This window comes from Tenrec ecaudatus, chromosome 6 (genome assembly GCF_050624435.1).
Source record: "Tenrec ecaudatus isolate mTenEca1 chromosome 6, mTenEca1.hap1, whole genome shotgun sequence".
NCBI lineage: Eukaryota > Metazoa > Chordata > Mammalia > Afrosoricida > Tenrecidae > Tenrec > Tenrec ecaudatus.
Genome location: NC_134535.1, coordinates 129,287,308 through 129,304,529, shown reverse-complemented (window position 1 = coordinate 129,304,529; position 17,222 = coordinate 129,287,308). Strand labels below are relative to the sequence as shown.

Genomic DNA, 17,222 nt, shown 5'->3' with positions numbered 1-17,222 from the left:
TCCCTTTTCCCTCCCCCCCTTGTTCTTCTGGTTTTTCTTTCAATACTAAACTAAACGTGTTACAATTTCTTATAGGTTGCAGATGTATCCAAAGGAATTATTAATGCAATTAAGGATCCAGATGCCAAAGGGAAAGACTTTGCCTTCACTGGGTAAGTAGGTAGAGTTTGACTTTAAAACTGCTACCGATGGCAGTGATAGAATCCCAGTGATGGACAGCAGTAATTTCCAAGCCAGCTACCAGTTTTCTTTCTTTCACTGTATTTATTGTAGAAACATTTTCCCCCTTGCTCTGAGGCCAATGTATATCAAAAGGCTATTCAAAGGCATCCACATCAAAGTCTCCTGACTGGTTTTATTCAATTAGAAGTTGAAGGAAATTGAGACTCGGGATTAACAAATGACTTTTTTGTCACCAGAGTTTGAGAATCACTAGATCGTTACATATTCTCAGCCCGGTGATCTCATGAGTGGTCTGTCTACTCCAGTGCTTTTCCTCATGATAGACAAGGACTGCTGCAAAGCCCCAAATCCCAAACGAATGCGGACAGGTGCTGCCATACCACGAAAGGCTGGCAATGGCTGCCTTAGGGTATAATATTAGGGGACTTCAAAAAGTTCTTAGAAAAAGTGCTTTACTTTCTAATTCCACTTTTGCACGAACTTTTTGAAGTCCCCTCATGCTCCTGCTGTGTGGTACTGATTATTTATTATATGCTCTCTTGGCTGAAATGTGTCCTCAGAGAGACTGAACCTTGCTAAGGTTTGTGACATCTGAGATTATGAAGTCACATCCCAACTATGCTTAAAATCTTGTTGTTGAATTAACTGTGAGTCAAAAACTGCAGTAAAATCTGCCAGATTGGTAAGTGCCAAATTCCCCTGATACTGGCTGTAGAAGGCTGTTACCATGAAGCAGACTGATGGTGCCTGACGTCCTCGAAAGGCAAAGGTCTCTGACTCAACAGCTCGTAAGCTCCCTCTGGCCAACGCAGAGGCAGGAGACCTCGATTTCACTCCTCGTTTTCTGTTATTAGTGAATGTGGTATTGGCATGCCCTGCCCTTCATTAAATGTTTGATGGCCTACAGCATCACTATTAGAATGAATGAACAAGTTCTGCAAGAGCACGTGATCTAGGATCAATAGAGAACCCTTGCTTTCTGAATGCTAGCCATGAACCATGTGAATGTGAAACAAAGAAACGTTACTCGCAATGGTCTCCCGAAGAATAAAATACTTAGAAACAGTTAACTAAGAAAGTACAGAACTTGTATGCTGAAAATCACATAGCATTTTTGAAGGAATTTAAAGATCTAAAGTATCCATGGATTAGAAAACTCATGATTGCTAAAATGACAGTCATGCCCCAATTTATCTACAGATTCAACACAATTTTATTAAATTTCCCTTAGGGTTTTTTCCTTTTCTTAAAGTGAAAAATCGATTCTCTATTTGTATGGTAATGCTTTGCTGATCCAGATTAGCGAAAACTATTTTGAAAATGAAGAATAAAATTTGATATAAATTTCTTGATTTCAAAACTTATTCTATAGCTACATTTTTTTATCACAGCGTCTTCGTGGCTTCAGAGTAGACTCAGAGATCGATGAAAACAACACTGAGAATCTTGACAGAACCCCTCTCTGCCTGGTCTCCTTAGTTCTGTGTAGGCCAGTCAAGGAAATGGTGCGAGTAGACATACTTGAAAAAAGATGAACGTAGACCCTCTCCATACACATTAACTCACAAATGATAAGACTGTTAGAAAGAAAATAGGAGAAAATCTTCTAAAACTTTGGCTAAGTCCCCCCACCCAAAAAAAGATGCACTATCAAAGGCACAATTCATAAGAGAAAGCACTGATAAGTTGGGGTTAATCAAAATGAAAAACAACTGCGCTTCAAAAGACACTGACTGTCAAGAAAGTGAAAAGGCTGGTCAGAGCCTGGAGGAGGACGTGGGCATGGTCCGCCAAAGAACTTGTGTCCCAGCACTCTTGTGTGAGGTACTCTGACAACTCAATCACGAGAGAGGACGACCAACCAAAAGACGGGCAACAGATCTCAATAGACATTTTGTTCTAAACAACATACTAGTGTCTGGAAAGCAGGCCACTAATGTGCTTAGCTGCTGGCTGGGAAGAAAGACCTGGTGATCGGCTTCTGGATAACCTACTCCCGTGGAGGCCAGTCTTCCTCACATGTGGCTTACGGGGTCATTGTGAAGTGGAGGTGACGCGACACAGCCACTGCATCGTAGGCCCTGCAGGGGGCGCGCACCAGGATCGCAGGGAGAGCAGTGCGCAGTAACGCGTGTTGGCAGAGGTGCGGAGACACAGGCACTCACTCACACGCTGCTGTTGGGGTGGAACGTGTGCCCCTCTTTAGAGACCGCTTGGCTGTTTCTTGAGAGGTTACCCAAAACCAACCCCATTGTGACTGAGTTGATTCTAACCCATCGCTACCCTACAGGATGGGATAGAAGTGCTGAGTGGTTGCAAGTTCCCAGCTTCTCGGTTAGCAACGGAGGCTTAACCACTGCATCGCTATGACTTCTCACATTTACCACCGAGAAAAAGCAGCACCCATTGCCATCGAGCCAAATCCATCTTATAAGCGACCCCCTAGAGGGCTCCCGAGATTGTAAGTCCTTACGGGCGCAGACAGCCTCTTCTTTTTGCCCATGACGTGACTAGTGACTTTGAACCACCACTCTTGCAGCTAGCAGTCCAAGAGCTAGCCCACGGCGCCACCAGCACTCCTTAACGTTTGCCATGCAGTTCAGCAATTCCACTCCGAGGGATTTACCCAAGCGATCACATGTCCATATAAAGTCGGGAACATACATGTTCAAAGCACCGTGACCATAGCAGCCCCAAACTGGAAGCAGTTCTAATGGTGGTTGCCCAAGAATGGATAAAGGAGATGTGACATACAGGGCATTGCAACACTGACGTGTGATCACATGGGTGACCCCTGAAAACACTGGAGGCAGAAGGAGAAAGCAGACTGAAAGGACCACGTATTGTTTAGCTGCACTCATATGAGAATCTATCTGTAGAGACAGATTCGAGTTGCGGTTGCTTGAGACTGAGGTTGGGAACACGGAGTAGCCGTCAGTGGCTGGGAGGATCTTACTGGGGTAAGAAAGATACTCTCAAGCTGGATAGTGGTGATAATTGTACAGCCCAGCAAATTGACTAAAACACATTAACTGGAACACTTATAATGAGTGAAGTTTTAGTATTTCAATTATGCTCTTGAGAGTGGATAGGATGGACACCATTTCAGCCTTCATGGAGCTTATAGACTAGTGATGAACACGCAAGTACTAAGCAAAGTAAAAGAAAGGAAGACGCAGGGAAGGGAGTGAGTTGGAAAGTGCACCAGGAGATGGGTGCCCTCAAGAGAGCAAGTGGACAGCGTGTTTCATGGAGGGAGTCGGCAGAGGTGAGGGAGTGACAACTGGAGACTTGTGGCCCAATGAACAGTGTCATTGGAGCAATGAGAACACAGGCAGCTAAAATTTCAGTGACAGGAGAGAGTGGAGGCCACGGGTAGATAACTCTTTGGAGAAGGTTTGGTACAGACAGGAGCAGAGAAAAGGGAGGAGGATGAAGAGGTGGTTGGTGACAAAGGGTGTCCAGCCAGTGGCCGTATGTCTTGGACTAGGGCAATGGTAGAGCAGGCTTATAATTAATATGAGTGATCCAGGAGAGAGCCAGCAGTTGGAGATTTCACAGATAAGGAAAAAGAACCAAGGAGCCAACTCCTTGAATAATTGAGAAAGGTTGATTTCAGGATGGCGGCCAGGGGATTGGCCCACATGGGAGGCAACCACTTCCTTCTCCACAGGGAAAAGACTCGATCATAGAAACTTAAGGGAATATTTTGTTTCTCATTGAAATGTGAGGAGACCACTGGCTAAAAGGTAGCGTGGGGTGGGCCTGAGAGATCTCTGAAACATTTGAGGGTGGGGGGAAATAAGAACTATCCCGGGTGAACAGGAATAGAGTACTTTCTAGAACATGGGACTGCCAACCAGGACTGAGTGATCCTCCCGACGTTAGTGTTTGTAACTACGTGGAAGGTGAAGCCAGTCAGGTTGTGTTTTCTCTTCCCTTTGTCTTGCTACAGGTTCAGGCAGAGAAGGCAACACAAATACTTTAGAATGGCTGAAGATGCAACGTATTCGGTGTAGTTTGCTTACCCACAGTATCAGTGTTGCTTGTCATTGTAAAGATTACATGTGATTCTTCGGCAAAGCATGCATCATATGCCGTACCAGGAGCCCTGCAAATCATTCTGGAATCTGGCGGAAGCCAGTCAGGAGCTGTGTCTGATACATGCTGTAGCTGACATCTTCTTGCCAGTTTTAACTATATCCGAATAATGAAGTTCTCACAGAATTACCTCCTTCAGCTCTCAGCTGTGCCAGACTTCTGGAGGCAAAAGTCTTAGGGAAATGGCTCAAGAGATAGTAAATGCTGTCCAATGCGATGGTAATGGACTAATACTGTGTTAAGTAGATGCCAAAGTATCCAGATGAGTAGAGAACAAATTCTGGAAGCGCACTCTCACAGATGGATATGTAAGAATCTAGTAAATGCATCATAAGGGAGAGAATGCAAATGACACGCAAGGTCGGAGTAGTAGATTAGTAGTGAAAGGTGTTGAGGCAATTGGAAACCATTTGGGAGAAATATAATTACATCTTGACTCTATTCAACAGGAGCCTCTATGGTTAAACAAACAAAAAACTTAAAAGCATTAGACAAAAATGTGAATGGGACTGTACATAATTGAGACTAGAGAAGGATTTGATAATATAAAACCAAACCATAAAAGAAAAATGGATGATTTTGATTAGAAGTATTCATGAAAAGCTTTATCTTTCAAAATACACTGACCCAATGCCATTTCTAGAATCATCCTAAGTACAAATCAAGAATAGGTGCAATTATTTCTTACAAAAGTGTCCATTGCAGTATTTGTAAAAGGAAAAACAAGACAGCTTAATTATCCCTAAACTGCAAATTGGCTAAATAATTTAGAATAATAGGCAGTGGAAATGTGGAATCATTAAACATGCTGTAGAATATTTAATGACATTAAAGGTGATTGTGATGTATGCCAAATGAAAAAAACTGTAGAGAATAGGATACATGACATCATCTTGTATTTCTTCGCAAACTGTATTTGTAGGGGCGGGAACTCATTGGATGGATTTCCCTGGGGGGGTTATGAGTGACTTTCTTTTTGCTGGTCTGTATTTCGTACAACTCACAGGGTTTCACATGTTATTGTGATAAATTGAATAGGGAACTGTATGAGGAGCCAGCCCTCTGAAGAGTTTGGATTTTTCTTTTTGTAGGCCAAACCGGTACCTCCTCTTGGACCTGATACAATACATCTTCGCTACGGCTCACAGACTCTTCCTCCCGTACCCCCTGCCACACTTTGCCTACCTGTAAGTCAAGTGCTGCTTCTGTGCTCCTGCTGGGAGAGAGCTGCTGCAGACACGTCTCCTGATGCCTTCCCCTAGGGCAGCGGTTCTCAACCCGGGGGTCCCGACCTCTCGGGGAAAGGGGAGGGGGGTGTTGAACGACCCTTTCACAGGGGTCGCCCGATTCATAACAGTAGCAAAATGATAGTGATGAAGTAACAAGGTTTGGGGGAGGGGTCAACACAGGAGGAAATGTATGAAAGGGTCACAGCCTTAGGGTGAGAGAGACTGTGCTTGTTTCACAGAGGGCCAGTGTCTGCCTTGAAACGGGAGGTGCTGCAGGTGTGCTGAGGGCAGGCTGTAGGAGAGCCGATGAAAAAACACTGCATTTTGAGATTCAGCCACTGAAGGTTTAAACCACCTACGTGCGAAGGTTGATCGCAAAATTCTATAAATTCTCCATGTGAAAGCTGACGCCAAGGGCTCAAATAGGAAGTAAATGTTTAGAAAATGATGATGGCAACATACGTACAAATATTATGCTTGATACAGTTGATGTGTGGAATGTTAGAAGAGCTGTAAGAACCTCCAATAAAATGTTTTCTTTTAAAAATTGTCCCTGAGAAAACTAGTGGGCTTTAGTTTGGGGAAATACCTTGCTTGGAAGGGTGTAAGGAGCCGTCAGGTGTGCCTTTGTTTTGTACACCCACTCACAGGTGAGCAGGGGCCCTTTTTGGTGAAACTAGTCTGATGATGGCTCAGGAAAGGAGCCGGCTGGCTCAGACTTCACCTTGTAGTTTGCCTTGTCTTCTTACTGAGGCTTGGTTCAGAGTTTTGGATTTACTCAGTCATATGGAACAGCCTGCCCAGATTTAATCATTTTGAAACTTCATTTTTACCAGAGTGTGAAAAATGGACTGGATTTCACGAGACCAGTTGGTAATGTAGCAGTAGTGGCTGCGCTGTTGTGTGCCAGTGAGCCGAACCCAGCTTCTGTAGCAGGAGCACCAGGGAGGCAGAGAAATGGATTTCTTGATGGGGTTCAGGATTTAGCAACTGATTCCGTGGTTGAGGGCGAGGAACCCAGAATACTGCTCATGTTTCTGCTGAAGGTAAAACTTTTTTTTTTTATAAATCATTTTTATTGGGGGTTCTACAGCTCTTCTAACAATGCATACATCAATTGTATCAAACACATTTGTACATATGTTGCCATCATTTTTTTTAGTTTGTTATGTTTTTATTCATTGAATTTAGGCTACAGATTTGTGTTTCTTTATATAACCTTTAAAAATTTCTTGAAAAATAGGCAAAACCTGAATTGCGTTTGGTATTTTCAGATATTGTTTTTGTTGATTCTCTTTTGTAGTAACATTGTTTACCTTCATGAAGGATGTATTTTCCCATTGTGTGTGTTTGACTGCTGAGGTTCACATATGTATACATATAATACATATAATATTATACATATATTAGGGTTTCCAAGGTTGTAAATTTTTACAGTTTTAGAGAACCTCAATTTCCTTCTGAGGAGTGGCTAGGGGATTTGATTCATGTACCTTCTGTCTTTTTTTTTTTTTTTTTACATTTTATTAGGGGCTCATACAACTCTTACCACAATCCATACCTATACATACATCAATTGTATAAAGCACATCCACACATTTCCCTGCCCCAATCATTCTCAAAGCATTTGCTCTCCACTTAAGCCCTTTGCATCAGGTCCTCTTTTTTTTTCCCTTCCCTCCCCACTCCCCCCTCCCTCATGTGCCCTTGGTAATTTATACATTGTTATTTTGTCATATCTTGCCCTGTCCGGAGTCTCCCTTCCCCCCTTTCTCTGCCGTCCATCTCTCAGGGAGGAGGTCGCATGTGGATCCTTGTAATCAGTTCCCCCTTTCCAACCCACTCACCCTCTATTCTCCCAGCATCGCCCCTCACACCCCTGGTCCTGAAGGTATCATCCACCCTGGATTCCCTGTGCCTCCAGCTCCCATATGCACCAGTGTACAACCTCTGCCCTATCCAGTCCTGCAAGGTAGAATTCGGATCATGGTAGTTGTGGGGAGGAAGCATCCAGGATCTGGGGGAAAGCTGTGTTCTTCATCGGTACTACATCGCACCCTGACTGACCCATCTCCTCTCCTAAACCCTCTATGAAGGGATCTCCAGTGGCCGACAAATGGGTCTTGGGTCTCCACTCTGCACTTCCCCCTTCATTCACTATGGTGTGTGTGTGTGTGTGTGTGTATTTTTTTGCATAATGCCTTATACCTGGTCCTTTTGGCACCTCGTGATCGCAGAGGCTGGTGTGCTTCTTCCATGTGGGCTTTATTGCTTCTGAGCTAGATGGCCCCTTGTTCACCTTCAAGCCTTTAAGACCCCAGACACTATCTCTTTCGATAGCCGGGCACCATCAGCTTTCTTCGCCACATTTGCTATGCACCCGTTTATCTTCAGCGATCGTATCATGGAGGTGTGCAGCCACTGATATGATTTTTTGTTCTTGCCATCATCATTTTCAAAGCATTTTCTTTCTACTTGAGCCCTTGGTTATCAGCTCCTCTTTGTTTTCCCAACCCTCCTTTCCCACCCTTCTACCCTCGTGAACCCTTGGTAAATGATAAATTATTGTTATTTTCATACCTTATGCCATCCACTGTCTCTGTTGTTTGTCCCCCTCAGTGGGGTGGGGGTTTTTTACATTGATCATTGCAATTGGGTCTCCCCTTCTCCCCCCATCTCCCCCACTCTGAAGGACAAGAGTGATTGCAGAACATGCAGGTTACACAGTCGGGCCTCAGGAAATCCTCGGGTTCCTCGGCCACTAATTAGAAATCCACTGCTCTGAGGAGCCCTGAGACAGTCTCTCAGGTGCCTTGTAAGGCAAGTGCTCTGTTTTTATTAGCAGAGGGGTGAGCATTGATGTGGAGAGGTTGTCCCTCGTCCCAGGCTTTATGTTTTCCTCCTGCCATAGGCTGCAAGTCTTGGCTCTCTCCTTACTTTGGGGATCTGTTCTCTAAAGGTTCCTGCCCTCTGGGACTGCACACCACTCAGGTTGCCTATTTTCCTACCAGCAGCATATTTCCATGTGAAGACTTAAGTGAGAATGGAGTTTCCCAGACCTTAATGAGTATTGATTGGATCTCTTCTATTTGTTTATGGGGTCTTGATGACTTTGTTGGCTGTTAACCATCTGATCATCGGTTCAAACCCACCAGCTACTCTGTGAGAGCAAATTGAAGCTGTCTGGTCCCATAAAGATGTATAGGCTCAGAAACCCACAGCGGGCAGTTCTGTGGGGTCACTGAGAGCTGGAGTGGACTGGATGGCTCTGGGTTTGGTTGGGGGTTTGGCTTTTGTGTGCTTTGCAGCTGTGGGTGGTTTAATTGCAGTGTATGTCTCAGTGGTCAGACGGGGTGGGTCCGAAAGGAGGAAAGGGACTGACAGGGGACTTAAGCTCCCAGGCGCCAAGGTCGGTTATTTAAACAGAAGGAAAAAATCCAGCCAATTCCCTCCTCCACCGGGGCCTCTCTTCCTTTGGTTCGCACTGGCTTCCTGAGCGCTTGATCGGTGGGGGGGCCCTTTTCACGTGCGATCTCTTTATTCTTTATCCAGATTGGTGGCAAGACTCTTTGAGATGAGTCCGTTTGAGCCCTGGACCACGAGGGATAAAGTGGAGCGGGTAAGTGTAGCAGGGTAGTACTTGCCTGCCCAGGTGAGCACTCTGCTGAGAGTCACCAAGAAGGCTAAACAAACAAAACCTCACTGCCATGGAGTTGATGCCAACTCATTGTGACTCTCAAGGACAGGGTAGAAGTGCCCCTGTGAGCCCCTGAGACTGCAACTGTTCACCGTTGTCCACCTTTTAACCACTCTGCCGCTGGGGCTGGGGCAAGATAGGATGGGATTCTTGTGTCTGCGTGCTCCCTTGCCTGGGTTCATTTCACTTCATGTGCACGTCTGATATGTTCCTCGCTCCTGTGCACTGACGGAGTCTGCTCTACTCGCAACCCACCATAGGGCTGTTCCTCCCTGACCTTCTCACATGTCCAATCGCCCTTCCCTACTGGGCCATTCCCAGCAAGGTGCTAGGGAGCCTGGATTGCCCTCCTTTATTTTCCAAAATGGCAAATGCCTCCTTCTCACCCTCGCCATGTGCCCCTCACGCTCCCGCCCTGTTTGCCTCTGACCTTTACAGTATAACCCCTCCAGAGAGTTGTGGCTGCCCACTGCTGCCAGATTCCCCCCCAATCTCTCCCTAACCCAGGCGTCCTCACACTGCAGCCTGTGGGCCACATGCTGCCCGCCGAGGACATTTATCCGGCCTGCCGGGTGTTTTCCCCATTTTGTTTTTTACTTCAAAATAAGATATGTGCAGTGTGCATAGGAATTTGTTCATAGTCCAGCCCTCCAATGGCTCTGAGGGACAGTGAACTGGCCCCGTTTAAAAAGTTTGAGGACCCCTGCTTAACCCATTCCCGTCGCAGCACTGGAACTGTTCATTTCAAGGCCACCCCTGGTCGCCACCCTGCCAAACTCAGCCGTCCGTTCCCCGACCTCACTCACTGCATCTGTGAGCAGCATCTGTCAGAGGGGACTCGCTCTTTCTTAGAAGCCTGTCTTCCCACCAGGATTCTGGCCACGGTACATTTTCCAACTTCCCGCCTTGCTGGCCCAGGCTTCTCAGTCTGCTGCCCTCCGCCCTCAGCTCTTCTCCATCTTGACGTAGTGTCAGAACGCCCCTCCCAGGCTCATGCTTGCTCCAGTTGCTCTCTGTAGGCTCACAGGTGCGGCTTCATTTCTTGGCCTGATCACCAGCCCTGAGTGCCAGCAGCCTCTTTTCTCCTGCTCTGGTATGCTGTACTAGAGTTGTCTGAGGAGCCCTGGTGGCAGAGTGGGTCAGGTTGCCAATTGAGAAGTCAGTAGTTCAAGCCCAGCAGCTGTACCCGGGGAGAAAGATGAGGCTTTCTGATCCCATGAAGATTGACAGCCTCCCCTCTGATAGGGACTGTGTGGAAACCTGAGGCCTTTCTCAAGATGCCCTTTATGTTGGTGAGGGGTGCGACGCTTACCTTTCTAATGAAGAAGGTACTGCTATAGTAAGTGGACTTTGCGTTTGAGTCAGAGACTGCCTTATAGCGCTCTACCGAAAGAACTGCCAGCTCTCCACTAGCAGGCCAGGGACCGGTGCTGCTTTTTGTGCAGGCTGCCTTTTCTTCGTGTGCTTGCACTAGATATGGGACCTCTGACTGGGCGTCGGGCTTGTTAGCTCTGGGGTAAACACAGGCCAACCAGGTTCAGAGTAGCTGGAACGAACCATTCCTTTTTTAATAGGCAGCGAATAAGTACTACATGAATTTCGCAATCCAACAGTTAGAGACTGAGGCAGAACAGCTGTACCCAGAGCGAGGGCTCTCAGGGAGAATTGGGGCACCCGCTAGTTGGGCTTGCCTGCTGCTGTCAGTTGCCATGGAGTTGACTCCAGCTCCGGGCAGCATTATTTCCAGTCCAACATTCATTGTGCCGACTCCACAGTTGGTGTGCTTGAGCCCATTGGTGCAGCCATCACGTGGGGGGGGCGCCTTTGTGATCGCTGGCTCTCTGGTTTGCAAGCTCTCATCCCAAAGTTCCGCTTTCGTGACCCGAACTCTCCTGTGTAGAACCTGGGGCAGAGGTCATTGGTGGCCTCCTTGGGTGCATTTCTGTGGCGATCTGAGGAAAGGCTCCTCTAGAGGCCATGTCCTGTGCTCATGGACTCAGCCACTTCTGATCTCATCGCCCATGACCTTGCCTGGGTTTTGCTTGTTTCTTTTGTAAGCCCAGTTTTGTGTTCTCTGTAAGTTCCAGGGATGAAACGCTACCACCTAGTGCTTGAAAACCGTGGATGCCCAGGAATGGGAGACAGGTTAGCGCGGCGGTTTAAAGGTTTGTCAGGGCAGCACTCATGAGTCCCGCCCACTTCTCAGTGCCCCTGTGGTTCTTTGTTTCCTCGAAGATTCACATCTCAGACATGAGATTGCCTCACCTGCCTGGCTTAGAAGACCTGGGCATCCAGGCAACACCCCTGGAACTCAAAGCCATTGAGGTGCTGCGTCGCCACCGTACGTACCGCTGGCTGTCTGCTGAAATCGAGGACGTGAAGCCGCCCAAGACCATCAACGTGTAGTGAGCCCGGAGCAGCCCTGGTGTGTGACGCCACTCAAGCTTACCCCCGTTCTTCAGAGAACCTTGTACATAGGGACACGACCTATTAAAATGTCTCGCATGAATTGCTGCAGCATTTTCTTCCGTGGTTTACTGACTGGGAAATCCAGTTTCTTAATAATTGAGTATAACTTCCTTTAAATTTGGGGGAACGTCCATTGTGGGAAATTGAAGTAAAAATAATGGGACTTTCCACTAACTCTGGAAGCCCTCTCCTTTCTCCCGCGCATTTGCAGGTATGAGGGTAAGTCAAAAGAATTGCTAGAAAATCATAAAAACAATTTAAAAACCAAATCCCAAAGTGGGCAGCAGCTGTTGTCCCTCTGCATGCGCTCCGTCCAGGCCCATGCCCATCTAATGGCCGTGCCCCTCTCTTTAACCCTCCCCTGGAGAATCTGCCTCTTTGATTGACACCACATCAAAACCCAGCCTGAGCATCCTTGAAAGACTCAATATCATGAATTTTTAAAAATGTTCTTTAGAGTTTGGGAAACAAAAAGAAATCTGGGTGGACAAGATCAGGACTATAGGGTGGATGGAGTTACATTTCCCACTAAAATTTTCAAAGGACAACTGGGTCTTCATAAAGCATGAGCAAGTGTGTATTGTTTTGATGCGGGGGGTGTGTGTGGAGCGGAATCCATGGTATAACTATTCTGGGCCTTTTCTCAGGTAGTTTTTCATTAAAACCTCATCACATAAACCAGATTATCCTGTGTCCTTTAGAAAGTCTTATCAGGATTGTCCCTTTGGAATCTCCAGGACAGTCACCAGAACCTAAGCTGCCCGCTCTGCCTTGAATTGAACTGGCCCAGCAGACCTTCTAAGAAACCACTGTCTCAACTGCACCTGTTTTGGAGGTACCCTAACGCAGAGACAAGTGTATGCCTGATAGAACTTGTCTGCGTTTATCCGCTCACTGCGGAGACGTGTTTAAATATGTTCTGTTTTGGAGTAGACCCCTGCAAGGATGAACTGGGTCCCTCCTAGCAATAATCTTTTGCTTTCCTGGTATCATTTCCCTTCTGAAATACAGGGAAATGCATCGAGTTGCCCTGTGTCGAGCCACTTCCAGCGTCTGCTCTGGGAGATAAGGACTCACTGTCAAATTGTGAAACCCAAGTGCGCCATTGCCAGCTTGTTCATGATTTAAGAACATGCACAATGTCCTATGCTAATCTGAATGTATTCACATGCAAGGATTTTTAAAGTACGTCTACATACATCTGGAAAATAGTACACTTAAATACAAACGTTCTCTGTGGATGTGGATTCTCAAGCCTTGGTCTTCTAACTTAATCTGCATTACGTAAGGCCTCCATCCCATGCTGTTAGAACCATACTGTCTAGATTACACATGGGTGTCGGCAGATTCTCTCCCATGAAAAGGTGGTGCCACCGCCTCCCTGGCGCATATAATGCTGGTTAGGGTGTTTTGCTTACATTATTAGTATTGCAGCCAGGAGCCAGATGAATCACTGCTTCAGTGTTGGCTAATCCCCCTGGGTGGCTTGACTGGAAAGTTTCATATTCTGTGTTTAAGCCAGCACAGCCAGGGTTCCACCAGACATGGTTAGGATGGGAATGTCAGTAAAAGCCTTGGCCAGTTAAAGTAATGCCCATCTCATCTGTACAGAGACAGGTACATGTGTGTTGAAGGTGAATTCTCTACCTACCCATTTCACGCACAAGAATCTTTGATCCCAAATGAACAAATGTGTGCTACTCAAGAGAACAATGTGCATGAACCAGCAGCATCAGTGTTGCCTGAGGGTGTGTTGGAAGGGCCGAATAGCAAGCTGTACTCCAGACCAAATAAGGCCAGTGTGCAACCTTGAGTATATCCTCCTCGGACTCTAAAGACTGGGAAACTTGCTCTTCAAGGTAGAACCACTAAGTCATGAGGAAGTAAAATTGCTGAACACAAGGTTTCTTGGGGTGGTTCGAGAAGACCTGGGTGTTATATGGACCTGGGCCCAGACCTGGAGTTAGAAAGCTAGATGGGGAGTCTGCACTCGATGTTTCTAAAGCCGAAAGAACTGGAGAAAGCGCGGGCTTTGAGTTGCAATATTACAACATCCTCTGGGCAAATGAAGAAGAATGCAGAAAGCATCAAAAGAAGATAAAAAAGAATACACAGCCACTGCACCACAAAGAATTGGTCAGTGCTCAGCCAGTGAGGTTGAAAGAAGAAATGCAAGTTGCCCGGACGACCATGGTGAAAAACGAGATTCAACAAATAGGTGCCAAGCCGGAAGTGCTCACTTACTGTGCCAAGGAATCTGGACGGCAGCTGCCCGTCTTCCTGTTCCAAAGAGGCGGCTCGACAGAATGAAGAACAAATCATACTGCATTTGAGAGAGGGACAGAAGTACATCAAAAAGGAACTGCCAGGACTTCAAGTTGCTTCTGATGAAGAGCTTGTGGCACAAAGGAGATTGCTGATGCCAGGTGGATGTTGGCTGGAAGCAGAGTATACTAGGAAGATAATCACCTGAGTTTTACTGGCTTTGCAAAGACATTTAACTGTGGATCATAAAAAAGTTAACAAACACTTTGAAGAAGGGGAATTCCAGATCAGTTGATTGTGCTCATGCAGAACTGGTGCATAGAAGAGGCAGTCATTTGAACAGAACAATGGGATATGGCGTGGCTTAAAGTCAGAAAGGTGTGAGTCAGGGTTGTATACTTTTACATACTCAACTTGTATGCTGAACAAATAATCCAATAAGCTGGATTGTGCGAAAAAGTGTGAGATCAGGAGTAGAAGACAGTTCATTAAAATTTGAGGTCCACAGATGGCACAAACTTGCTGAAAGCCAAGAGGACTTGATGTACTTAATATTGATCAAAGACAATCGCCTTCCAGCATGGATAGCACTGTAACATGAAAGCACTCTTACAAGTAGGTCAGTAAGCAACATCATGATAAATTGTGGAAACAACCAGGAAGAGAGTGTATGCTGACAAACTCTCAACAGTCATCCATTCCCGAGTCTGGGAGTCTGGGGCTCCTGTGGAGGGAGACCTTCACGTTTATGGGTTGGAGATACGTTCCAGTCACATTCTCCTAAGTACAAGTTAATCCCCTTGATGTCCTCCCATAATAAAGCCAATTTTGCAGTGCTGTTTGCAAGCACATGGTCGCTTACTGTATTCTTGAAGGTCAACTGCTTGAAGGTTATTTGCCTGAAGGTTGTCTGCCATCAGACCCTATGTCTGTCCCATCCTAAGGGCCCACTCCCTTCTGATAAAGATAGATTTTTCCCCTGGAGAGGAGCTCAAAGACACCTAAGGTCAAGCCAGCTCAGAGAAGACCAAGGTTAGGTTCCCATCTTGACTGTAGAATCCACCCATCTTGTTACATGTGTACCTTCCTGTCACATGTATGCCTTTAGCACCTCCCTTCCTATTGTGTGTATACCCCTAGCTCGCTCCCCCTCCCCACATGTTAAGTGTATGCTTCTAATACAACCCCTACCTGCTACGTATGTGCTTACTGTGGTTTGTGTATCATATAGATTACATAAGCTCGTGAGAGAATACATTACCTGCCTGCTTTGTCTCATGTCTCTAATTCGCCCCTCAATTACACAACTGCCCCTTAGAACCTATCCAGATGCAGGACCGGCCCCACAATTAAAGAAAAGATTGAAGTTATCCAGTATGTCATTTCACCTGGACCCACAGTCCAAGCCCTTGGAAGCAGCAATCAAGAAATCAAATGACATATTGCATTGCGCAAATCTGCTGGCAGACTTCTTAAAGTGATTGAAAAGATGTCATTTTGAAGACTGCTTGTGCCTAACCTAAATTACACTATGTTAAATTGCCTCATATGCATGTGAACTAGATAATGAATCAACAACACATTGGATTTATGGTATTAGTGAGGAAAACGGAATGTACCCTGCACAGCAGAAGAATAAACCCGTTTGTGTTGGGAGAAGTATAGCCAGGAAACCAATTAGAAGAGAAGATGCCGAGACTTTATCTCCCATCCTTTGGATGTGTTATCAGGAGGGACCGGTCCTTGGAGAAGGTGCTCAACGAGACGGATTGATGCAGTGACTGAAACATACAGCAGACTCCAACATGGCAACAATTAAGAGTGGCTGGTGTGGACCAGGCAACCTTTCCTTCTGTGGGTACGCATGCAAAGGGTTGCTGTGAGTCCAGAGAGACGCGATGGTGCCAAGTACTCCAGACTTGCCAAATCACAATCTCCTTGTAACAGGGCCCCTGGTAGATCTGTATGTATGTGAAGGTTTGAGGGGGGTGGGGTGGGGTTTGAGAAGCATTCATGTTGAGCCCATAGACATTGGTGAGAGTTCATGGGAATGCTCGTTACTAAGTTGACTGCTAAACCCTACCTTAGGTAGACCTACTGAATCCCAATCTCTGGAGGTGGGGCCAAGGAATTTTATTCTTGTCAAGCATGTCAGTTTATTCACATGCACTTTAATAGAAGAGAAGCAGTAGACTGAGGAAAAGCCCATCTCCAGCTTCCCTCCCCTCCCCCCATTCTGATATATCTCCTAGTGTTCAGGTGACACCCCTGCTGACCAGAAGCAGATCAGTAGGCACACAGAGGAGGATTTGATTTTAAAAGAAGTATACTTCTGTAATGTAAAGTGTTCTCTTTTATGGTGTGTTAGTCTGGATAGGCTAGAGAAACAAATCCATGGACACACATGTGTATAAGAAAGAGATTTATATACAAGAGCAATTGAACATTGGGAAAACAGCCCAGATCAAGTCCATAAGTCTGATGTTAGCCGATATGTCTGATAACAATCTATAAAGTCCTCTTCAGACTTAGGAAACACATGCAGTGACACTGAATGTAGAAGATCACAGGCCAGTGGGTAGAAGGTCTTTGGATCCAGTGGCTCTGGAAACATCTCAGCACTGGCAGGGGTCTCTGCATCAGAGTGGGTCCATGTGTCTTGTCAGCTGCTATGTCTCCAATGGTGTGAGCAGAGAAAAATGTCTCCCGCTTCCAAGGAGGAAGTACTGGATTTCTCAGGAGAAGGCCATGCCCACACAGAGGCCTCGTTGGCTGTGATCTGATTGAAAAGCTAGGCTCCACCCCGACACTCTTAATCCTGAAAAGGATTATATATCTACCACATATGGCATCTATATGTTCTTTTTAAAAATCATTTTATTGTGGGCTAGTCAATTCTTATCACAATCCATACTTACATCTATTGTGTCAAGCACTTATGTACATTTGTTGCCATCATCATTCTCAAAACATTTGCCTTCTATTTTAGCCCTTAATATCGGCTGTTCATTTCCCCCCTCTCCCTACTCCCCCTACCTCATGAACCCTTCATCATTCGTAAATTATTATTATTTTGTCATAGACCTTCATAGTACTGTGTAATTATCCTTTTGATTTTATTAGGGTAATGTCCCCTGTTTCATCCCTCATCCTTGCAAATGTCATTTGTTCTCTCCTTTCTTTGGTTAGGTTTGCCAGAGGTCTATCAATTCTGTTAATTCTTTCAAAGAACCAACTTTTAGCAGCATTGATTTTTTTCCATAGTTTTCTTATTTTCC

At 45.8% G+C, this 17,222-nt stretch overlaps 1 protein-coding gene across 1 annotated transcript in view; it reads left to right on the top strand.

Annotated features, from left to right (window-relative positions):
- The window catches only part of NDUFA9 (NADH:ubiquinone oxidoreductase subunit A9), a 40,353-nt gene extending 28,634 nt beyond the window's left edge, over positions 1-11,719 (top strand). Inside the window, exons 8-11 of the mRNA XM_075552189.1 lie at positions 76-152; positions 5,376-5,471; positions 9,066-9,132; positions 11,446-11,719. Of these exons, the coding sequence (XP_075408304.1) occupies positions 76-152; positions 5,376-5,471; positions 9,066-9,132; positions 11,446-11,616 (411 nt within the window). The 3' untranslated portion in view covers positions 11,617-11,719. The remainder of the gene's footprint in view (positions 1-75; positions 153-5,375; positions 5,472-9,065; positions 9,133-11,445) is intronic.
- Positions 11,720-17,222: the final 5,503 nt, after the last annotated feature.